At 36.3% G+C, this 24,684-nt stretch overlaps 2 protein-coding genes across 4 annotated transcripts; one reads left to right on the top strand and one right to left on the bottom strand.

Annotated features, from left to right (window-relative positions):
* The first annotated feature begins 1,970 nt into the window (after nucleotides 1-1,970).
* On the top strand, nucleotides 1,971-18,308 carry LOC114757424 (helicase and polymerase-containing protein TEBICHI). 3 transcript variants are annotated; one of them, XM_028946486.1, is made up of 26 exons: nucleotides 1,971-2,174; nucleotides 2,755-3,185; nucleotides 3,350-3,581; nucleotides 3,675-4,544; nucleotides 4,732-4,796; nucleotides 5,281-5,386; nucleotides 5,533-5,733; nucleotides 6,024-6,224; nucleotides 7,201-7,362; nucleotides 7,442-7,681; nucleotides 7,860-8,072; nucleotides 8,305-8,655; nucleotides 8,842-8,994; nucleotides 9,809-10,030; nucleotides 10,698-10,916; nucleotides 11,031-11,148; nucleotides 11,678-12,843; nucleotides 13,210-13,407; nucleotides 14,013-14,272; nucleotides 14,687-14,876; nucleotides 14,968-15,075; nucleotides 16,414-16,766; nucleotides 17,106-17,214; nucleotides 17,301-17,441; nucleotides 17,513-17,609; nucleotides 17,731-18,304. In XM_028946486.1, the coding sequence occupies exons 1-26, from the start codon at nucleotides 2,139-2,141 to the stop codon at nucleotides 17,796-17,798; spliced, it is 6,510 nt and encodes a 2,169-aa protein (XP_028802319.1). In that variant the 5' UTR covers nucleotides 1,971-2,138; the 3' UTR covers nucleotides 17,799-18,304. The 3 variants fall into 3 exon arrangements, with proteins under 3 accessions (XP_028802319.1, XP_028802317.1, XP_028802318.1); XM_028946484.1 differs by having other exon boundaries at nucleotides 3,672-4,544; XM_028946485.1 differs by lacking the exon at nucleotides 1,971-2,174 and adding an exon at nucleotides 2,278-2,314 and having other exon boundaries at nucleotides 3,672-4,544; nucleotides 17,731-18,308.
* A 120-nt stretch (nucleotides 18,309-18,428) lies between these two features.
* Nucleotides 18,429-20,178, bottom strand: LOC114757397 (BURP domain protein RD22). The gene is made up of 3 exons (XM_028946437.1): nucleotides 20,076-20,178; nucleotides 19,814-19,919; nucleotides 18,429-19,538 (listed from the first exon to the last, which is right to left on the bottom strand). The coding sequence occupies exons 1-3, from the start codon at nucleotides 20,112-20,114 to the stop codon at nucleotides 18,670-18,672; spliced, it is 1,014 nt and encodes a 337-aa protein (XP_028802270.1). The 5' UTR covers nucleotides 20,115-20,178; the 3' UTR covers nucleotides 18,429-18,669.
* Nucleotides 20,179-24,684: the final 4,506 nt, after the last annotated feature.

The raw sequence follows: 24,684 nt of genomic DNA, 5'->3' as shown, positions 1-24,684 counted from the left end.
TAAAAAATACTTAAGTTAATATGATAATTACAGAAAAATAGATTTTATGATATATTTTAATTTAAAGGAATAAAATTATTAATAATATATTTTTTATTAACATAATTAATAATACATAAGATAATATAATTAATAAATAATTAATATGTATATATATTTATAAAATATAAGATTAAATATGTTTATAAAAAATACGTTTATAAAAAAAATAACAAGATACATATCTATAGGCTCTCACACTCTCCTTTTTTTCTTTAAAACAAAATTTTTTGCTTTTTCCAAAACCATGGTTTTGGTTTTGGGTGGGGGTGTTGGGTGATTTATTCCCCAAACCATGGTTTGGGATGTCACCCAAACACGGCCTTTAATTATTAATCATTTTCTATCATGTTGAACTTGACTTGAAAAATTAGCCATTACAAAATAAGTGTACCCAGAAATAAATATCATATAACACAATCATCGTCAATTTTATTTTTCTTTCAAATAATATGAGTAACTTGTAATACTAAACTGCAATCTTTTTTATGGACTGAAAAAAGAGGAAATAATGAATCCACATCCTTATCATCGGACTCAAATCCATATCATCGATCTGAGAACCACAGTGGCGAGGTCTGAGCCTTTCTTGTCGGTGGAGGAGTGAGTTTCTTGACAACAGTTTTTTTATTATATCAGATTAATATAATTCAATTTGGATTTTTTTTTTGGTTTACACTGCCCGGTAATCCGGTGCTTATTAACAACCGACTAATCCAGAATCGAGGGATAGGAGTACCACCTACATAGGTGGGACTGGGATTCAAGCACGCGTTCTCATTCTTATGGAGGCGAATCCATTTACCAGTTTGACCAACTGCTTGTTGGTTAATTTTGAGTCTTTAAGGGGGTGTTTGGCATCACATAAAAATGTTTCTGAAAAGCATTTTTCTCAAATCGATGCAAAACTCATATTTATTCGTTATAATATATTTAAAATAATTATATTTTGTTAAAACAGATTTTTATAAAAATAAGTTACCCTTAAATTTCAAATAATAAGCTTACCCTTGTTGGATGGAAAGAAAAATTAAGAGGAAAGAAAATGAGAGGAGAGAAAATAGAAAGAAGAGAAAATATTATTACCTCTTATGTTTGGATGACAAGAGAAAACAGAAAGGAAAAAAATAAGTAAATATACGAATGACTAAAATACCATTTCTGGTACATCAAAATATATCTCTATTAAAATTAAATTAAATATCATAATGAAAAACCATATTTACATTAACATAATCATATAATTTAAAATCAAATTATTTGATAAAGACATATTATCATGTTATTATATTTTAATATCAAATAATTTTGTAAAAAAAGGAAAAAAAAACATTTTGTGCAATGTAATGCTAAAAAAACCAAAACAAAAACTCATTTTTCCTTTCAATTCATCTTAGAAGGATTTTTGCAATTTAGTTATTTTATTTTCAACCAAACAAACACAGAAGAAATACTTGATAATAATAAATAAATTAAAAAAATAAAAAAAATAAATAGGGATTATGTTGCTAAGAAAAAATATGCAAGGATAGAAAAAAAATATATTTCTTTTTATTTTCTCTCCATATATGGAGAGAAAAGTTGGGAGGAAAATGGGCTGCGGACCCACCTCGTTTTCTTCCCAACTTTTATTTCTTCCACTTTTCCTTCCTCATTCAAATAAGGAAAAAAATCACTTGTCCTCCTATTTTCCTTCATAGTTTTATTTTCTCTTTCATTTTCTCTCCACCCAAACATAATATTAATGTCTCAAAAAATAAAATAATATAAATCTTTATTAAATTATAAAAATTAATATTTTAAATAAAAGCATTTGAAGAACCAAAACCTACTTAAAATTTGAAAAATAAAAAAAACACCCCCTTATATATGCATTGACGAAAAGTTAGATGGATTTTTGTACCTTCCGTCAATTTCAATTTGAAGAGTGAACTGCCGCCATTGCAGAACCGTTCCCTCCTTAATCGGCTGAACTGGAGACGCTCGACATGAGGACTCAAGGGGTTAGCGGCGTCCTCGGTGGGACTCTCGCGCCTAGACGACGGCGAAGAAGGGCCTAGCTTTTCTGCATACTTTCGTGGAATTCCACCTCGTCCACCATGGCCTCTGGTTCGCCTAGGGACCGTATCGATCAGGTCTTTCTCTTTGCATCAGGAGCTTGCAAACCCTCGATGCCGTTCTTTGCGCGCATGTACACACAGCTTTTCTGCATACTCTTCTTGGTTTTATTTCATCCACCATGGCCTCTGGTTCGCCTAGGGACCGTATCGATCAGGTCTTTCTCTTTGCATCAGGAGCTTGCAAACCCTCGATGCCGTTCCTTTGCGCATTGTATCACACAAGTTCCGATTTCTTCTTGGTTTTATTTGGCATCACGAACGAAACCAACAATTTGAGTTATGTATGAAATTTGGTGCAAAGAAGAAAAATTTATCCCTCTGGCTGACTACAAAAGTTGTTGGAAAAGATGCATGAGTTATCTCTAATGTTTCCGTTTGGGGGCCAAGAAATGGACTGAAACCACGTGGGTTCGAAAATTCAGAACTCAACGTGCAAACAAATCCGGCTTACATATTTGGGGACCAAGAAAAATAAGTCTTTCAATAATCTTTGCTTAGCCTGTGTCCCAAGAATCGTGCTTGACAGTAGCTTCGAATACACTCTTACGAACTCAATGGGTTACTTCTTGATGTTGTTGTTGATTTATGTATGCAGTTTTTCGTTTCAAAGAAAAGGAAAGCCGAGTCACCTGTTTCTAAGCATGGAAGATCTGAAAAGGGTGGAAGAACTACTGTCGATGGTTCTCCGAGTGCTAAAGGTACCCTGGACAGTTACCTGGTTTCTTCGCAGGAAAATTCCAGTGCTGCTAGGCTGTCATACACTCCCACCGATCCTTCGGCTAGGGCGGATGCAGTCAAAAGAAGTCTGGCACCTATGATTAATAGTTCTTTTGACAATGAACGTAAGCAGCTTGTTCCGCCTGCTCAAATTCATCAATACTCTCAAGCAACTCAGAAGGGACTAACAAATGATTTACCCAAGGCGAGTGATGAAGCAGTTGAAAAACCTGCCCGAGAAAATAACGCAGATAGCAGACAGGGAGAGCGTAAACAGTTTGCAGCAGACTTTTTGTCGCTGTATTGTAGGTAACTTCTCCACACATATCAGAAAGGTTTGATTTGTTTGACGGTGACAATATTTTGTTGACGTATCGGTCCAATTATCACCCTTTTTCTCAAAGTTTACTCTCGCTCTCATTCTCTCTCTCTGTTTTCTTTTTTCTTTTTGGTTAAATCTATGCAACTTGCAGTGGATTACGCAGCATTAATTCTCCTTTAGAGGTGAAGGAAGATGACTCTAAGAGAAACAATGCTTTAACATTCTCGGAGGTGAAGAGTAGTTTGCTCCAGAAGTGTAATGATGCCAATAATGAATCCCCTTCTGGTGATGAAAACCTTTTCACTGTTGACAAAAACCCTGACAACATCAATCCTGATGCTGCTGGTATTTCTTCAGCGTTTGTCTCTGGCAGTAACACAGAGGTTAGATCAAGTTCAAAATTAATTTGGTTTTTGTAGCCAGGTTCTCATTGCAACTTTTTTGAGATTTTTAATGTCATGCTTTCCGAGCAGCAGGTTTACACTGGTGACGATAATAATGCTCTGGACAGAAGCTTTAAAAGATGTAATTATACACCTAAATCATCTGTGAATATGAATAAATGCTTCACACCAGGATCCTTGGTTGTTAAAGATTGCGTTAAGGAGACCCCAAAGTCAACACGTGGGAGCTCAATGTTTTCGCCTGGGGAGGCATTTTGGGATGAAGCAATTCAACTAGCTGATGGTTTGTGTGCTCCCAGAACTTATAATTCTTGTGAGGCTGGTGGACATAATGAGATGGCAGAAGACCAAGTTTGTGAGAAGAATTCATGTAATTTACAAAACAACGAGGGCAAGCCAAGCAAAATATTGCGTCAGAGTCCAAGCAGAGGTGAGAATTTGGAAAGTGTTACTCCTTTTGGGTTGGTTGGGATGCATGGAAAAGATTCTGTGAAAGAAGTGTCCGGCCTGCCTGTTAAGCATTTTGATTTTTCATTTGAGGACACTAATTTGGATGAGAATTCTCCACAACAATGTGGTGCTGGCGATCTGATCAGCATAACTCATGAGGGTCACAGACAGTATGAAATAGGTTCCGTCAACACTAAAAAAGTGAACTTTACCAAGAACTTCACTGTAGTTGGGACACTTCATACAGATGGAATAACGAATGAAGTGCAGGAGAAGGCTTCAGTCCATGCTGCAAGCAGGGAAGTGAATTTACCAAGCCAGCATGATGATATTCTGACATCTAATTCAGCCCGTACTCATTCATCTGATGAAACCAGCACTCCTTCGAGCAATATGTTTTTTCATGATCGTTTAGACCTTAACAGGTGGCTTCCACCTGAAATATGCAGCATATATAGGAAAAAAGGAATCTCAAAGCTATATAAGTGGCAGGTATATTTGCATTTTTAGAGTGTAGGTTCTGCGCATTTTAGCAGTGGACCATTTTCGATTTATATAATTTATTTGACCCCTCTGCCCAAAAATTTGCTGCCTGCCCCTTTACTGCATTTTTTCCTGCTCAAAGTTCTTTCGGTTTGATGTTTAATTGACAATTCTATTTTATTTTTCTGTATTTTAGGTTGATTGCCTTCAGGTGGATGGTGTCTTGCAGAGAAGAAATCTGGTATATTGTGCTTCTACAAGGTATTCTCCCATTTGACTGGAAATTACAGCAAACCCTGAGTAGTTTTTGTGTTATCTTCAGTTTTATGCAGGTAAAAGAATTAGATCAGACATAGATTCGAGGAGTAGGATGGGATTTGGTGATGTTAACCAGAATTTTGGCTTACACACTTATGCTGTCTACTTTGGGACTAGGGGCAGAATAATTTGTAATTATTTTATTGATAATTCCTTTTCTTGTGTTGAACATTTAATTAAGCTACCTGATGATTTGATATTCATTTCTTGTTCATTGTGCTGTTTCTTTTGTATTCTGCTCCATCTTTTCTCTATGTTATTTTCTTCTTCTTCTTCTTGTTTTTTTTTTGTCCTCCCCTTTTTCTGTTTGTCTCATGCTGCTCGTTCTTTTTTCTTGTCTCTTCTTTCTTGTTTTCTTTCTTTTCTTTTGGGGAGAGGGGTGAAGAAAGTTGGGGCGATGATTTTGATCTTTCTCATGTTTCTACAGTGCCGGGAAGAGTTTTGTTGCTGAGATTTTAATGCTACGGAGGGTGGTTTTGACGGGAAAAATGGCCATGCTTGTTCTTCCTTATGTGTCAATTTGTGCAGAAAAGGTTATCTTCTTTCCTTAAATATTTTTCAGATGGTGGGTTTTGTTTAAATGGTTCTTTATATATGTGTGCCCGTTTGCAGTATTCATGTTTAAGATATTAATAATTGTTTTAAATATGATAATGCATTTTCATTTTGACTTTGGCAGGCAGAACACCTTGAGCGTCTTCTTGAGCCGCTTGGCAAACATGTACGTAGTTATTATGGGAATCAAGGTGGTGGAACGCTTCCTAAAGATACTTCCGTAGCTGTATGCACAATAGAGAAGGCAAACTCCTTGATAAATAGATTATTGGAAGAGGGCCGTCTATCAGAAATGGGAGTTATTGTGATAGATGAACTACATATGGTATCTTTCATCATTGTTTTGTTGTTATTTGTCTGTTCATAAATTATTTTACAGGCTGTTTTCTGCTGACCTTTTATGGATTATTATGGTAGAGGAACTGCAAATGGTACTTCTTCTACCCCCCCCCCCCAATTCTGATGACATTATTTTTTTCGGAAAACTGTTCTTTAGATGTTTGCGATCATTTCTTTCTGTTGCTCCTTTGCCCCTTCAGAAAAAGGAAAAAACTGTCTCTTAATGATTTGATGGGATGGCTCTCATTCTTTTTCCTGACTTGTGTCTGATAACAGGTTGGGGATCCAAGTAGAGGTTATCTTCTAGAACTTATGTTGACAAAACTTCGTTATGCTGCTGGCGAAGGTCATTCAGAATCAAGTAGTGGAGAAAGTTCAGGTGGGAGCAGCAATAAAGCTGATCCTGCTCAAGGACTGCAGATGGTTGGAATGAGTGCAACAATGCCTAATGTTGCTGCAGTTGCTGATTGGCTTCAAGTAAGGATAATTGCAAGCATAAGTTTTTTTATGTACTGATGACCTGTATAGGTCTATTTTACGTTGGGAGGTCCATTTTTTAGTCCTCTTATGCTGCTGTGACTTCTGGTAGTGGATTTATTGGGATCTGTTTAAATTGATCCATTAGTCTGCAAAACATTTTGTATCCATCTGAATTTCACATTTTTCCCCTCAAAATTGAGCATTCCCTATTTTAGAAGCATATTTTGTGTTTAATACTGCTTGATCATGTATGACCTTCTCTGAGTTTTTGCGTTATTGTCTAGTAAATGAAAGTTATAGCTTCTACATTTCATTATTTATAGGACACAAGTGGACATTGCTATGGATTATATCATGTCATTTGATGTCTAACAGCAATGAAAACAACAAGCAATCTTATCCCACTAGGTGGGATTAGTTACATGAATCGCATAACACCTGTATACTCTATCAATGAACAAATCTTTGTGTAAATTGTTTTATAGCCGGCCCTAAGCTCGGATAAAGGAGAAGAGTTGTGTTGGGCTCTCAATAACTAACACAAAACTCTGTCCAATCTTTGTGGCATTTGATGTCTAATTCTAATATGGTACACAAATTTAATTAAAAATTGTTGATCAGGAAAGGGTTGGTTGGTGAATGTTTGAAATGCTCTATAATCTTTATGAGTTTGGCAATCAGGTGATCAGAAAGTGCTTAGTGTAAAGATGATTTATTATTATGAATCCTGAAAAGTGTTGTAGACTACAGATGGGAGATAACGTCGGGTGGCAACCCATGAAGTGATGAGCATATTTGTATCTTCTTGTTAAGAATGGCATAGACTCTGTAGGTCTTTAATACATTTACTTCTTCAAGCTTTGTATTCTCTTTTTCAAATGAAATGTTTGGTTGTTGTGTTTTAAATTGACTCATTTCTAAAATTGCCACCTTGGCACACATTTAAACCCATTTCTCAAATACTTTCATGAAGGCAGCACTATATCAGACTGAGTTTCGACCAGTTCCCTTAGAAGAATATATTAAGGTTGGTAATTGCATCTATAACAAGAGAATGGAACTTGTTAGAACAGTCTCAAAAGCAGCTGACCTTGGTGGTAGAGATCCTGATCATGTTGTTGAACTGTGTAATGAGGTGTGCTTCAATGTCTTACTGCTATTTGTTTTGTTTTGGAAAGCTAAATCTGACTGCGGATAGATTTGCATACTATCAGGTTGTTCAAGAGGGACATTCAGTGTTGATATTTTGCTCCAGCAGAAAGGGATGTGAATCAACTGCAAAGCATGTGGCAAAGTTCCTTAACAAGTTTACTGTTGACATTCACAAAAGTGATTGTGAGTTTGCTGATATTACGTCAGCTATTGACTCTTTGAGAAAATGCCCGGGTGGGTTGGACCCCATACTGGAGGAAACAGTTCCTTCTGGTGTTGCATTTCACCATGCTGGACTCACGGTATTTCATTCTTTCTTTTTTGGTTTTATGGCTTCTATTCACAAATGCTATCATGAATTTTGTTCATTGAAGCTCATCTTTGATAACTGGTTTTGATTTATTCATTACATGCATGAAAATGCTGTAATACCTACCTACCTCTTATGGTTTGGGCTATTTTTTGGTGCTGCTTTTATAGGTTGAGGAAAGAGAGATTATTGAAACTTGTTACCGCAGAGGCCTTCTGCGTGTTTTAACTGCTACATCAACCTTAGCAGCTGGAGTTAACTTGCCAGCCAGGCGGGTCATTTTTCGCCAGCCCAGAATTGGTCGTGATTTTATTGATGGGACGAGGTACAAGCAGATGGCTGGTCGGGCTGGTCGCACTGGAATTGATACAAAAGGAGAAAGTGTACGTCTTATTATCTTGTCTAGTACTAAATGGGTACCTTATATGTTTTCATCCAGGTTGACATACTGATTGTTCTGGAGGGTTTTGTGCATATATGCTATTGTTTTATTTTTTGTAGGTTTTTTTTACATAAATAGTATATGCCTATATCTGGCTTATCTGCTGATGACATTGCTTGCAGGGTTGTGTTAATTTATTCCTTCACGCTATCAAATTTTGATTATCTTTGTAGGTACTCATCTGCAAATCAGAAGAAATAAAAAAAGTTATGGGACTTCTTAATGAAAATTGTCCACCATTACATTCGTGTTTGTCTGAAGATATCAATGGAATGACTCATGCAATCCTTGAAGTTGTGGCTGGAGGAACGGTTCAAACTGCTAATGATATTCATCGTTATGTTCGATGCACTCTTCTGAACTCCACAAGACCATTTCAAGATGTGGTGAAATCAGCGCAAGAATCCCTTAGGTGGCTGTGCCAAAGAAAATTCGTTGAATGGAATGAAGAAACCAAACTTTACAGTACCACACCTCTTGGACGGGCAGCCTTTGGCAGTTCTCTCTGTCCTGAAGAATCACTTGTAAGTACTTCAATCTATTTTATTTTTACTGCTGTTGAGAATTTTTGTCCAGTCAGCTTTGTCTATTACAACTTGTTTAGCTCTACTTTTGTACCTGATTTTTCAAATTGAGGCAGCTGACTTTTGGCAGTTTTTGGATAATCGTGCTGTGATTGACATAACTATACTTTTTAATTGATTTCTTAGATTGTGCTAGCTGACCTTTCAAGGGCACGGGAAGGATTTATCCTTGCATCAGACTTGCATTTAGTTTACTTGGTGACACCAATCAATGTTGATGTTGAGCCAGATTGGGAACTGTACTATGAGCGTTTTCTGCAGCTGTCTCCACTTGATCAGGTGCATGCTTCTTAGTAACCTGATCTTTTCTCCCCTTCCTTGCTTTGCAATGCAAAACTTTAGATGTTGTAAACCGATGTTTTGGGTCAAGCTTATCTAGCTGAAGAAGCCGCCCTTCTTTCATAAAATGACTTATTTTGAAATTTTAACTTTTGGCAGAACTATTTTTGCAAGAAAAATGAGCGCTTACCAAATTGTGGTCGAAACAGCATCAGTTCCCCCCCCCCTCTTTTGGGGCTGTGGGAAGGAAGCAGAGGGTTGTAGCTACTCCTTCAAATTATAAAAAGGGAGCATAACATTATTGTTTTAATGCCAGAAGTATCACCTATCAAAATCATTAATTATTTTATGATTTTTTTTTTATCCTTTTTACTGATCCATTATAAGACGTGCCCTTTTAAGTAATTTGTTAGTCAACTACACTTTCTTTGCAATAATTGCCAAATACAATAATATTGATAAAAACGGTTAACAAATGGCTTTGCTGAACACAGACTGCTCCGTTCTTACAGTTTTTCAAAAATGAAAATCCGTTTTAAATAAATTAAGAAGGCAATCTCTCAAATAGATACATCATTAAAATGGTAATCCCTCAAATAGATACATCATTTTTGTGTTCTCTCCTTTATGTATCCATTTACTGTTTGAATTGTGTTCCCCTTATTGGAAGAATCACTTGATGTGTTATACTTGCTTGTGTATATTTGCTTTTATTATGGAATGCTCTATCATATTTTAAATGTGGTTAGTTAATTATGGAATGCCTTACCATATTTCAAATACGATTAGTTAATGTATTATATTATCATTGCAGTCAGTAGGCAATCGAGTGGGTGTGACAGAACCATTCTTGATGCGCATGGCTCATGGCGCACCAGTATCCACTTCAAACAAGTCAAGAGACACTACAAAATGGATGCGCCGTAAACAAGGAAATCAAATTGCGATATCCCATGGAACAGCTAACTCAGATGATCACACACTTCGTGTGTGTAAAAGATTCTATGTTGCTCTTATTTTGTCAAGACTAGTTCAGGTGCATTTCTCTCACATTAATGCAAATTTCTCCTGATAAGAGAGACTTTTGAATGTTTCATATCTTTAACCTTTTGGATTACATTTTTTTTAATGGATGGATTACGTATTTAATATCTTAGAACTCTTATCCAACTATCCAACTAGATATTTGGTTGAATATATGTATATATCTGTTACAAAAATAATATTTATTTTCTGTTATTTTGGTATTTCCTTTTGTCTTCCTCATTTTTCTTCTCCTTTTGCTCCAGTTCTTCTTCTCTGTCCCCTCACAGTAGCACTGTGTTTTTTCAAAAATATTATTTGTTTAAATTAATATTTTAGTCCCTTAAGTTTTTAATTCCTTTGATTGGTTGTCTTTTTAAGTTTGTTTCCTGCCAATTTGTCCGTTAAATTGTAAATTTTGTATCCTTAAACATTAGCTTCATCCCCTTTTCACAATATTATACACACAATCCTAGCATGCGTGTTTGATTCTCTAGGTTCAAATACTTCTTGGTACCATCAGTTTATGAGGTTTTCCTCTGATTGTGTCCCCTGTACCTTTGGTCTAAATGTTGGGAGTATTTATTTTACTGACCTATTCGATTATATTTTATTTTCATCTGGTGTGGCCTTGAGCACTTGAGCTTATAGTTTTGTGGAAAAATTATGATTTCATGAAGGAAACACCTGTCAGTGAGGTTTGTGAAGCGTTTAAAGTTGCCAGAGGAATGGTTCAAGCCTTGCAAGAGAATGCTGGAAGGTTTGCATCAATGGTTTCTGTGTTCTGTGAGAGGCTTGGATGGCATGATCTTGAAGGCTTGGTTGCCAAGTTTCAAAATCGTGTATCATTTGGAGTCAGAGCAGAGATTGTAGAGCTTACCACTATTCCATATGTTAAGGTAAGTAAGCTCAACTCATGTGGTTTGACAGTATTGCATAATTTTGCTTTGCTGTCAATATTAGCTTGTATTTCTACTTGAATCTGTTTCATGCTGCTCTTGTTCCATTTGCAGGGTTCTCGGGCCAGAGCACTCTATAAAGCAGGTTTACGTACACCTCTTGCAATTGCTGAAGCATCCATTCCTGAAATAGTAAAAGCACTATTTGAATCTGCATCATGGGCCTCTGGTGGTAATATAATAGTAATATTGAGTGAAGTCTTTGTTTTGGTTAAGGATGAGTTTATATTGTTGACATTTGCTCCTTGAAATTATTAATGATAGACTTGGCACAAAAATCACTGGATTAAAAACTCATGCTTCTATTGTTCTTAACTGCTGCCAGCCATTGGTTATTTCACCTTTCAATCTCATTTTTATTATAACAAACTCCACTTTAGACCATCCCTATGACCAGCTTTTACCTTTTACAATGTACTGAGTTCCACCAGTAACACTATAATTTTACTTGGTTCAATTTTTATTTTCCCCCCTCCATGATTCAAACCATCATGTGTAACTTATCTTTCATTTTAATTCTTAAATTATTCTTTGAATTCAGTAATACTATTTGTGTGATTAGTTGTAGCTTCTTTGGATTTTTTAGTTCTTGCCTTCTAATTCCTCTATATTTCTATGCACCCTTTTGTAACCTGAGTATATTTTTCTGTTTTTAATAAGTATATTTTTCTTATAAAGATTTTATTTTATTCCTTTGGAAGGTTCTGCACAAAGGCGTGTACAAGTTGGTGTAGCCAAGAAGATAAAGAATGGTGCTCGTAAGATTGTTCTTGATAAAGCTGAAGAGGCAAGGGTTGCTGCCTTTTTAGCCTTTAAATCACTTGGCTACGATGTCCCACAGTTTGCTCCCCCAGTGTTGTCCCCTCTTGCTTCTGATTCTAATGGGCAAGGAGCAGGGGGTACCTCCTCTGGAAGTGATGCAGCTGATTCTAATAATAGCTTTATTGATGCAGACCACATGGAAACTTCTGATCAGGGTCATTTAGAAAATGAGAGAGAAGATGTAAAAAAATCATCTTGCAATGGTGGTCACGCAGAAGAAAAATCAAGAAGTGCAATGCGATGTAATGTTTCTACTGAAAAGTTTTTAGTTTCAGTTGAGGACTCTCTGAGGGGTGGGGTCAATGGTACTTTTAAATCCACTGAAGATACGGTTGCTGCCACCACCAATAATTTACCGAAACCAAATGATCATACTGGGCTCCATGATAGATGTCTTTCTCATGGTATAGAGAAACAATATTTGAAGGAAAATATGGCTATTGTTAAAATGGATAACCCGTGCCAGAGAGGTCCTATCAATGCAGCATGTAGTCCTGGTGGGTTTGATTCATTTTTGGATATATGGGACAGTACACCAGAATTCTACTTTGATATCCACTACAACAAGCGGTTGGAACTGAACTCTGCTGCCCCTTTTGAAATACATGGCATAGCCATCTGTTGGGAAAATTCTCCTGTGTACTATATTAATCTTCCCAAGGATCTTCTGTGGATTGGTGATAGGGGAGATGATAACATTTCCTTGAGTGCATTCGGTAATAAACATAAGGTTTCATCTTCTAAGACTGACTTGGAGATCGCTAGGCATAGATGGAGCATGATTTGTAAAATTATGGGGAAAAGAGATGCCAGGAAGTTCTCCTGGAATTTGAAGACTCAGATTCAGGTGCTTAAAAGGCCTGCAGTTTCAGTTCAGAGATTTGGCTGCCTGGATAACATTGACAAGAATATGGACCTTTCTGTTGTAGACAATTCACACGTATTATTGCCCCCTATCCATGTTAAAGATGCAATTGACTTGTGCATCACGTCTTGGATTCTCTGGCCTGATGAAGAGAGGAGCGCCAACCCAAATCTGGAGAAGGTAGAAATAAACAAGCAGTAATGTAGAACCAGTAGGGAAAGGGAAGAAATGAAGATATCTAGAGGGAGAGGGGAAAGATTAGTGGATCATATGAGCAATATCCTGGTACTTTATTTCGTTGCTAAAACTGAGAGATGATTAGGGGGAGCCAATTCAAACCCCTTCGGTAAAAGAAGAACATAAAGTCTACAACTGATGTTTTATAAGGAAAATGAACTTAAAACAATTAATTAGAGATTATAAGAGTGCTCGTGATCTAAGACTTGATATCTTAATCTGTGGTTGACAAATAATTACCCATATCATCATTTGAGAAATATGAATGCTTTAAAAAGACATTTTGGTATGTGGTGTTAACTAAAACAGGAAGTGAAGAAAAGATTATCCAGCGAGGATGTTGCAGCAGCTAATCGGAGTGGAAGATGGAAGAATCAGATGCGTAGAGCCGCACATAATGGGTGCTGCCGTCGGGCAGCACAAATGCGAGCCTTATGTTCTGTTCTATGGAAATTACTTGTTTCTGAAGGGCTTGTTGGAGTGCTTATGAGCATAGAAATCCCTTTGGTGAGAGTTCATGAAGCTGATACTCTTGGATAGAAACGTATTGTTCCTGACGTGTTCAACACTCTAAGACACACCACTTCTTGTGTTTGATGCATGTTTATGCTTGCGAAAGTGAAATATAATATTGAACGGTTTTCAACTTACCTAGGACATCTTTTGCTGATGGATGCTCTGGAAACATCTTGTGCATACATGTGACTTGATGCATCTTTGGCATTTTCGTTGTTTTTGGTAATTTTTTTCCTAGGGAGATGCAGCACCTTTAACAAGCATAAAGATGAAGGATCATCAAAGCTAATTTATTGTTTATCCTAGTTGACTGTATTTCTAACTTTGATGAATTATTGTCATGTTTAACTTGTGAAATGGGCAACATGTCATAATTTCATGCCTATTGCCTTTAATGAAATCACAATTTCTGTTGTATTGTGCTTCGGTTTTATTTCATCTATATTTAGCAATTAATGATGGGACACTAATTCGGAAGTTGTTGCCCTAGCCTACAGACCCTATTTAAAGCCCCCTTGCTTGTTTACTTCGTTTCTTGAATTGGTTGCATGTGTGAGATATCTGATGGTACTTTATACACTACACTTGTTTATCAGGTAAATGTTCTTGCTGACATGGAATGCTGGGGAATTGGTGTTGACTTGGAGAGATGCATCCAGGCTCGTAAATTGTTGGCAAGGAGACTAAGGTATCTTGAGAAAGAAGCTTATAGGCTGGCTGGGAGGACTTTTTCATTGCATATGCCGGCAGATATTGCAAATGTACTATATGAACACCTGAAGCTGCCCGTACCTAGTGGGAGCAATAAAGGAAAGCAACATTTGAGTACTGATAAGCATTGTTTGGACGCGCTAAGGTACCATTTTGACGGGTTATCTTATCATTTTTTGTGTCTCATAATCCATAGTTGATAACAATAGTGGTCATACTGAGGACTCTTCGTAAGGAAGAAGGTGAAAATATATAGAGAAACATAGGGCAATAATCTTGTCGTTCGGTCCCTGAAATTCAGCTAATAAAGCCAGCACAAAGGCAACGAAAACCAAGAGTCTAAAGAAGGAAAATGGATGTTGACTGGCTACAATAAATGACATGGTCAGACAACATAAAAAACGTAGAAATAAATACCTGGTTACAATTAAAAAATTAAGGAAAAAGAACAGGAAATAAAACATTTAACTTGTGAAACACAGGGGGAATAGGACTTGGGAAATTTCCATTGTCTTCTTTGTTTGGAATTTGTTTTTTAGGGAGATAGATTGTATTTCAGGCATGAGCATCCCATTGTTCCAGTCATCAAAGAGTATCGTATGTTGGCAAAGCTCTTAAACTCCACTCTGGGGTCTATATGCTCACTGGCTAGGCTATCTGTAAGCACACAGAAGTACACGTTACATGGTCATTGGCTCCAGACGTCCACAGCAACTGGTCGGCTGTCAATGGAAGAACCTAATCTTCAGGTTTAAATTCTGAATTACTGCATGCTTTTGTTTGTTTCCCCGGTTGTTTGTAAGGTTTAACAGTATGTGCGGTTCTTGTTGAGTTATGCAGTGTGTCGAGCATGAGGTGGAATTCAACATGGAAGAGGATAAAAATGGAGGTGATGCTGATGATCATCACTACGTTGTTAATGCTCGTGATTTCTTTATCCCCACTCAGGTGATTGGTTTTTAACTGGCACCTTGGATTTCTTCTGTGCATGACTTCTTACATTAACTAGGGTAGTCTCTTGGCGTCCTATCATCACTTTAAAATCAACAAAATCGATTCTTCTTTTTCTCCTCCTCTCGTTCTTGTTGCATGGGGTACTCTACAGAGCTGATTCCTTATCCCTTGTATTTTTTGCTCCAAGTAGAAATAATAATTCCTAAATAGACCGAAACATTAGTAATATTAAATAATACTCGAGAACAAAGCTAACTGAATACTCTAAAATCAATTTTTGCGAAAGTTATTTTTTTGTAAAACCAGAATTTCAGCATAATTAATTAGAAGATCCATTTTTTCATTTATATATATATGCCTCCCCGCCCCCAGATCCTTTTTTCCAATCCCATATATGAAAGAGCAATGAACAAGAAACAATCATGAAAGTGAAGCTAGTTCTATACAATCTGAGAGCTACCCAGGTTTTCTTTTCTTTCTCCAAAAAATTCCTTAAAACTGTGAAAACAAAATACCAAGTCATCAAACAGATGCCCTCATGTTCTATGGTTGTCAGCGTATGTTTCATTTTCTTCTTTCTCTCTTCTTCCCCAAAAAACTTTTCACTTTAAATTCAAAAATTATCTGAAATTTTTAATCTATCTCTTATCGTCCTTGCAGCCTTCAGTCTTATATATCATATAAGTTAAATGCACTTCCATTGTCCTAAACGTTCCAACATATATAATAATTTTATTCAATGCTTTGTACTATATTTTATTTTTTTAACAATTTAAATTTTTTTTTGGAAAAATTCATTTACATGTGCATCTGCAGAGTTGAAACTACTTTAGTTTACATTCAAAATTTAAAATAACATGAAAAACCAAACCTTTAAGAATAAATATAATTACTAAGCCGTAAAATAATATTGAATTTTCTAAAATCACCTACGCCTAGCAGAAGTCTTAACTTTTCCATTGCTAATTTGATATATCATACTCTTTTTTGCTAAGGTGTAGCATCAACTAGTAATTAACCCCGACACTCAAATTACATTATGCCATTCTTATCATAATCATTTTTCTTTGTTTTATCGTCTTAATATATAAATTTCTAAAGCATATCTAACATGTTGCGCAATTCATAACTCTTCCCGTCTATTATTTCATTTCCACTATCTCTCAAGTCTCAAAAGGGCAAAGAAATTTTCTCTCTTTCACTCTTTCCTTGACTCCAGCACTGCTGAACATAGTGTTAGCTGTCTTGTTCGTTTTATTTGTCTAACTTCAATACATTAAGTTTGTCAGTTATATTCATGGTGAATTTCTATTTATTTGTTTTTTATTGCAGGAAGATTGGTTACTGTTAACAGCAGATTACTCTCAGGTAGAATTGAGGTTGATGGCTCACTTCTCAAAGGACTCTTCACTCGTTGAACTTCTCAGCAAACCTGATGGCGATGTCTTTACAATGATAGCAGCTAGATGGATTGGGTGTTCTGAGGATAGTGTGGGCTCCCATGAAAGAGATCAGACCAAAAGGATGGTGTATGGCATTCTTTATGGCATGGGTGCCAATAGCCTTGCAGAACAACTGGACTGCTCTCCCGTCGAAGCTGATGAAAAGATTAAAAACTTCAAAAGCTCTTTTCCTGGTGTTGCTTCTTGGCTTCAAGAAGCTGTTGCGTCTTGTCGTAGCAAAGGGTCTGGACTCCTTGTTTCAATTGTGCATATCATGTCTGACATATTTGCTTCCTCTAGCATTAATAGAATGATTATGTTATAAGCATTGAATGCTCTCTAGTTTAAGTAGTTATTTAAATTGTTGTGACCCTTTTTTAGTTTCTCTATGCAAGTCATTTTGAACGTTTGTTGCGCAAGCAAATGGTCATTGGCTTTATTCCTATACTATTATAGCATTTTTAATTATTTAAACGATGTGATTTATGATATCTCATTGGTCTTGTAATCCGTGTGTTTCTGCTAAAGTCGTGTTACTTGTGGGCCATATTTGGACTAACCATTTGTGAATGCATTTCCTAGATATGTGGAGACTCTCAAGGGAAGAAAACGATTTTTGTCAAAAATAAAATTTGGCGGCAGTAAAGAAAAATCAAAAGCTCAGAGGCAAGCTGTGAATTCCGTTTGTCAGGTATAACTTATTTTTTCCTGCCTGGGTAAGCATGCTTTTCCCTCAGAGCTTGCTAATGTTCATTATGTTCTTGTGTTTGGCTCCAGGGGTCTGCTGCTGACGTAATTAAGATTGCAATGTTAAGAATCTACTCTGTTATTGTCGATGACATTAATAGCCCAGGCTCCAGTTGCTCTTTGGCTACCAGGTTTCATATGCTTAGAGATCGGTGTCGCATTCTGTTACAGGTAACTTTAAGGATTATGCCCTCTCTATTTTTATTTGTTTGTTTTTCATTTTCTAAGCGACTGTTGTTCAGGTTCATGATGAATTGGTGCTGGAAGCTGATCCCTCGGTAATTAAGGAAGCTGCCCTGTTGTTGAAGGCTAGCATGGAGAATGCTGTCTCACTTCTTGGTTTGTATTCTATTTTATTTTTCATGTTGCTTTTTTTTTTTTTGGGTTGGAAAGAGGCTGGGTAAAAGAGGATGAGTTTCTCTGTTCATATGAAATTTAATGTTATGTATATACTTTGCAGTTCCTCTGCCCGTTAAACTTATGGTTGGGAGAACATGGGGATCTTTGGAGCCTTTGATACCTGATTGAGTTTAAAGACTAGTTCTTCAGGACAACAGGAAAATTCTTAAGACGTCGAGAAATGCAGCCACAGTAGATTGGCAGTGAAAGAAAAAGACTAGCAGGAAAACAGGAAAATTCTTTGGAGAGGATTGTTGTCTCTTAAGGGGAGGAAAGAACGATGCTGCGACTCTAGTGATCAATCATGGAGCGTCTGTCAGACAATCAGAGAAACGATTAATGAAGCAACAAGATGAGCTTCAATGCCCCGCATGCGCCAGTACTGTTATCACTCCTCTTCTTTTTCTTTTTTCTTTTTGCCAGAAATACCGTTGTCCCTCTTCAATTCATTCTTTTTAATAGAAAAATTAAATCTTGTAGAGTTCTTTTATGAAAGCTAATGTAAATGGAACAACTTATCTTCCATTTTGTAAAGTTAAGAACCACATAATTCATTTATCCATTTTGATATTTGCTTCAAAATTCAACATGCTCCCGTTTGTACCATTTTTTTTGGGAGAAAGGAAGGCTTTTTAGGTTCATGTTTATATCAAATAACAGAGACATCGACCCTATCTAACAACGCTGAAGAGCAATATAAGTTCGAAAGGCTAGAAGATTCCAATTGTAAATTCCTGCCAGAATAATTAGACAAAGGGATTAAAGTAATTTGATCGGAATTGAATTCTTGTAAGAAAATACATATATTCCCATAGTTAGGAGAAGGAAAGACTAACATTCACTATTTCACACGTGATCCATCACAATTACAAACTAACGATGCACAAACTGCTAGATGTGCGTAAAGGTAAATGACACAATGCCAAGTAAAAGGCTTGAGTTTTAGAGCTGATGTTTCCACAACGGCCTAGTTATTCATGGATGTCCCCTCTTAAATTTTCTACTTCGGAATCCACACAAGATGATCCTCAGGAAGGAAGTGGCAAACTGGAACAGTTCCTGGTTTAACATTTAGCACTTGGAAGGCCAAATGCTTTGGGTTCCATTGTGATGTGTCTTTGTGGCAGATTGCTACTGCTTTCACTTTGCTTCCGCCATCTTTACTCTGAAGAGGCACATAATAAGCTCTGGTGGTTTCTGTTTTGTGACAGTAAAACACAGCATATGGGTACTTGGTTAAATGGCACACAATGGCCTTTAGCCCTCTCATCTTTCTCACTCCAACTGTCATTATGTATTTCTGCATGTGGGTCTCCTTATCAACCTCCGTAGAGAGGGCCCACAAATCTTTCCCAAGCCTTGTGGTTGTGAATTCTACCATGGATTCCAGGGAAGTGGCACAGTACTTTTCCTCACCTCTGATGCCTGGCTCTTCACATTCCTTTATGGTATTCTTCAAAGTCTGAGCCTTCAAGGACCCAGGTTTGACAGATAGCTTGCTGAATATTTCTGGGATTTTGCTTGATGAAAAGGGTATTCTCTTGGCAACTTGTTGAGGCAAGAATTTGACTGAATTTTGTGTGGTCTTGGTGAAATGTAAGCTCAGTTCTTTGCCAGCATACATGTCCTTCTCCAAGAAGAACAAGGCTGTGTTTGGATCATGATGCAACTGAGTCTCAGTGGCAGCATAAAGGTACTGAAAGGGGTTCCCAACATCAACATATACAGGCTTTCCCTTGTGTCCAGCATTTACATTAACTCCTCCTTTTCCAACGTCCACGTTGGTGCCACCACCTCCCGCGTTTCCTGCATCAACGTTTACTCCACCATTCCCTACATCCACCGATGTGCTTTTGTCTTCTTTCAACTCTGCAAATATACTTGGGTTAATTAAGAGATAAATTTAGATCTTGCACTCTCACTTACATTTCCTTTTTGTTATCTACCTCTATGCCTTAATTATGATTTAGGAGTCCCTTCCATGCACGTCAGCATATTAGTCATCTTTGTTGGTAATTTTAGAGCTTGAAAAATCTTACAGTAACATGCATACCATACGTATTCTATGAGAATGAAATTTGCAAATACTTTATCTACTGATTGTGAAATTTTCAAAATGGTGCCCTTGAACACAAAAAACAAACCAGAATGCAGGAGATTCGTGATGGCCTTTGGCATTGGCGTAGTGGGAAGCTTGGACAACCAGTAGAGTTCAGAAGTGAAAGCAGCATCAGTTGCCACCATCACAAGCTGCATAATTTTCCCACAAACAACCTCATTAGCTCCTCAGGTCAAGAGCATTAACACAAACAAGTCAAGGACAAAATCAGACCAAAAGGAAGATTTAAAAATATATATATATAACGCAGCATTGCTAATTAAAGAAAATAGTTAGTTGAAGCTCACAGAGAGCAAAGCAAAGATGGGAAAGATTTGAAACTTCATATTGGAACAAGAAAGCTCGAACGAAATGCTTCTAGAGATGTAGCTTGAAGAAATGAAAATGAGGATGAGAGATGGAATGAAGAACCAAATGGCTTGCGGCCTTTATATAGAAATCTATAAAGGGAATGGTTTTTAAGGTTGGTTGTTTGAATAGTAACTGACCTCCAATTTCATCAATCAGTTAGAAGTTATAGCTTCAACTACCCCTCCCTCACTGACATAATTTATTGCTCTTGTCTAAGCTACGTGTTTCCTCCAGGGAGGGTTGTGAAGTCGTTTTTAAAGTGGGAAGGGCTTGTTTGGTTGAACACATGGCCCAAAAGCAAGCAAGCAAGCAGCAGTTAGTAGAAACAAGTTGAAGCTTTGGCCGAAGAAGGGTATGCCAGTGCCCTGGTTGGTTTTGATATGCTTAAAGGTCTCTATTAGTTAAGTTCTTTCTATTCAATTTTCTGAAACAGTCGCTATATGACTCTTTCAATGAACCAACCCCTCATTCTTCTTTTTCTACGCCTTCTTTATGCCGTGTCATTTCATGTTATGCATGGCCTTTTCATGCAAATTATATGACCAACTTAGCCCATAAGAATCAATATGAAGTGAACGTTGTGCGTTATTAATATTTCTCTGCCTAAAACCTTCAGTATAGAACAAGGAACTGAATATCTACCCATACGCACATAAAAAACGGGAATTTTGGCATATATTTCACAGGTATACAGGGGTACGTACAAAGAGAAAGCTAAGTATTCTAGTGAGGAAAAAAAAAACAGAGAGAGAGGGAAAGCTAAGCAATGATAAACAGCACGTGCGTGAATCACAATTACAATATACTGCCTCCAGTCCTTATAAGACCTTGTTTGTAAATTACAAACAAGGTCTTATAATTAGAATCGAAAATAATAGTTAAGTTAATTATTTCTATTAAATAGACATTGTATTTTTTAAAATGTCCTTACTAATCATGTTCATTAGTTAGAATATTTAACATATGTAACTACTAGAAGAACTACTTTAGAAAATAATGAATAAATATGAGAGACAAAATAAATTTGGATCTTATATTTAACATCAAATTTAATGTCAAACTATTTTTCATATTAAAAATCAGAAGAAGTAGTTCTAGTATTTGTCTTACCTATTTGTTGACTGGCGGTAGCCGGGCGCGGACATTTATAATCGATTCATTAATCACTATTGTATATCACAATCTTTGTGCTTCCACTATTGGGCTCGCGTCGTAGAAAGAGAAACATTTGATTGGGCCGTATTAGGATTCCGTGGTCTGGCCCAATTAAAGTTTGCCACACTAGTCTCAGGCCCATGGAGGCCTGTAAGTCAGATCAAGCTTTTTCTCTGTGTATCGGACTCGGTGTTGTATTTCTGGTGAAGATAGGGACAAAAGAATAGGCCTCCTAAATCCTAATTCCTAATTGCTAAACAAAACCTAGGATTGGTAAGGACTGGACCCTGTCGGAAACAAAGACAAAAGTCCCCTGGGGTCGCCCTCTGTGGCTTCCCTGTACGACACGTGTTGAGGCGGATGCCTGGATCCAAAATTTTTGGGTAAAACTAATGACTGCCCCAGACGAATCAGTGTCACAAGTAGCAGTGCGTGACGTAATTTAATTACTTGGGACTTGGCCTTCCTTCTCTTCTCTTGTGTCTGTCCATGTCCTGTTCGGCATTACTTCATTTTTAAGCTAATCATCATTCGTGATTACGACGCCTTAAAGCATTACTCTTGTTCGTAAAAGCTTTCAGGCTTCTCCATCAGCCTCACACGCAGATAACCCAAATCACATGGTTGAGTTAGGCCATATACCACACTAATCCAAACCAACCACCTCTCTTTCTCTCTTGTTTCTTGTTATGCTAACTCTGCTTGTCTATTATGGTAGATAATTTAACGCACTTATACTTAATCAATTAAATCTAAAATATCTAATCTCATCTTTAATACCACCTCCGGTCTTAATTTTGAGGAAATTAAGGAAAGAAGTTAAATTAGTTATTTGTAATAAATAGGTGTTGCCTTTCCTAAAATATCCTTACTAATCAACTATATTGGCTAGGACTACAATTATTAGAAGGACTGTCTTGAAAAAAATGCATAAATATGAGATAGACAAAGTGAATTGGGATTTTATATTTATAAACAAAATAGAAGTCAAACAAGATATTATATTAATAAGGATCGGAGGTAGTATAAAAACTAGTTGATAGTCGGATAGAGAATGTCTTAGTATAAATTGGTAAGACGATGTGTCTAATAAAGAGAGAGATTGCTAGCTGATATTATCCAGAAATACGAGGGTGTGCGTAATATATGTTGGTGATATTTGGGTACATAGGAAGGCTCGTTTTTGTTCCCTTTGTGGCTTCAACGAGCTGATCATTCATATTAAGTGGGATTCTCATTAAGAAAGTGAATGTCGGGATCAGGAAGGCTCTTCATTCGACACCTGGCAGATGCCCATCGGCGGGCCGGCTCGCTTAACGTGTAGCTGCCCTTTAATTAAATGGCTAATTTAATTTCAGGGTTATGCTTTTTAATTACGGAATACAGATAGAGAGAAGAAGTATATGACCCAAGCATCATCACGCACATGCAGCGAAAGCGAATTTTATCTGCTTAGTTAATATACTATCACAGACAAATATATTTGTTGACTCAATTAATTAATACTGTAATAATAGTACGAATATGAATTAGCCGGGGAAAATAATTAATGATAAAGGAAGAAAAGGGAGAGAGAAAAATGTGTAGTGGGCAGTAGGCACGCTTGGAAATTTGAGGAATAGTGGGACAATAAGGAGAGGAAATTTAGGTATCCAGCGCAACCTATTCCGTAAAGCCAGTAAGAAGTTTATAGAATACTCTTGATTAAGGCATCGGAGCATTAATTTAATTTTGCGAGACAAATTTGAACAAACCCTACATCTAATCATATGTTTTTGTCGTTGTTGGCAAAAAAAGTCATATGTTTTTGTCATTAAACTCAAGCTATATTGATATCTTCAAACACATTAATTAACTGATTGATTAGTTTAATCATGTGCACTGTGCAGTGCCAAACTCGCTCAATGACTATTGAAAGCAGGCAAGTATATATTAAGCATTGGTGATAAATAGGCGATCAGAGTATCATTATTTTCAATACCCGATCCATGATATCCCCAAGTGATTATATATCCAAAGTTCATTTAATTGTTTAAACGCAGATTATTCTCATGACATTAATCTATAATGTTTCCTTTCTATTATTAATAAAATACGTTAAGATAGATGTATGTTTAAATAAAACTCATTTGGGAAAACGAGATGAAAAGATCATTTTTAACCGGAACGTCCGTCGCAGACAACACGAGCTTGATTAGGGTTTAGGATTTAGGAACAAAAGCTTAATTAGTTCCTTCTATTTTAGTATTTTGAGTATATAATAATTAAGTTATAAATTCATGATATATGAAAGTGTTAATCTAAAAAGAAAAATCAGCACCAAGTGGTATACTACCTCTGGTCCTAATTATAAGAGCCAGTTGACTAATTTGAAGAGATTAAGGAAGTAAGTTGAGTTAATTATTTGTTCTAAATAAGTGTTGTCTTTCCTAAAATATCCTTACTAATCAAATGTATTAACTAAAATTACTATTGTTAGAAGGGCTATTTTGAAAAAACATGTATAAATATAAAAGACGAAGATTAGGGTCTTATATTTAAAACCAAAATAAAAGTCAAACAGGATCTTATATTAAAGACCGGAGGTAGTATAATGTATGTTTAAATAAAACTCATGACTCATGACTTTAAACCCAAGGCTCATAAAGCATTCGATTGACATAACTTTTGCATAAATATATACTTTTTTTTTCTGTTGAGGCAATTAAGATCTTTTGAGCAAGCGCCTAATAATCAACCACACAACATGTTATGATGAACAAGATGTAAGCTACGCATTAAAGTTGATTAGACACAAAACGAGGGACGTAAATTGCCCAAATTAAATGAATCCAAACGAAAAATAATGAATATTTTTGTGCCATGTTGAAAAAAAAAAAAGCAAGCTTGCACGGGTACATTAATTAATTGTATGATCTAAGTGCCCTTTTCTTCCAACCTGATTATATAATTTTGTTTATAGCAGAAAGGTGACCAGATATTGTATATGTATTGAAACTGATTTATTAGTGTTATATATTTAATTTGGAAGAAGATTATTTTAATTAAATGGATAATTAAATCAAGGTATTGCCTTAATAATTACTTGAAAAAACTATACATATGTATTACTATAGCAGAATAGTATTGGGCAATGATATGTATTGAAGGTACCTACTGATAATAATAAAAAAGCTCAAGAACAAGTGGAGAAGATGACGCACTGATTCTGTCATCCATTTATATATGTGCATGTACCCGCACACTCACAAAAATATATCATATAACGCTAAATTACGTACTTAAAATAAATTGATCCAAATAAACACTGCTATAGGTATATATATAAATATATATACTACTTCCCATCCTAATTACAAGAACTAATTGACTAATTTAATTTGAGAAGAT

This window comes from Neltuma alba, unplaced genomic scaffold (genome assembly GCF_004799145.2).
Source record: "Neltuma alba isolate B1F8T4 unplaced genomic scaffold, ASM479914v2 tig00010594_pilon, whole genome shotgun sequence".
NCBI classification, from domain to species: Eukaryota; Viridiplantae; Streptophyta; class Magnoliopsida; order Fabales; family Fabaceae; genus Neltuma; species Neltuma alba.
Note: the sequence above shows the minus strand (reverse complement) of the source record. Positions and strands in the feature narration are given on the sequence as shown.

Bases quoted from the DNA above. Each gene is read 5' to 3' on its own strand.
- LOC114757397 (XM_028946437.1), bottom strand. From the start codon at position 20,114: ATGAAGTTTCAAATCTTTCCCATCTTTGCTTTGCTCTCT. The intron at 19,920-20,075 runs GTGAGCTTCAAC...AAAATTATGCAG, and splicing joins CCATCTTTGCTTTGCTCTCT to CTTGTGATGGTGGCAACTGA. The intron at 19,539-19,813 runs GTTTGTTTTTTG...GTATATTTGCAG, and splicing joins CACGAATCTCCTGCATTCTG to AGTTGAAAGAAGACAAAAGC.
- LOC114757424 (XM_028946485.1), top strand. From the start codon at position 2,279: ATGGCCTCTGGTTCGCCTAGGGACCGTATCGATCAG. The intron at 4,797-5,280 runs GTATTCTCCCAT...ATGTTTCTACAG, and splicing joins GTATATTGTGCTTCTACAAG to TGCCGGGAAGAGTTTTGTTG. The intron at 13,408-14,012 runs GTGAGAGTTCAT...CTTGTTTATCAG, and splicing joins TGAGCATAGAAATCCCTTTG to GTAAATGTTCTTGCTGACAT.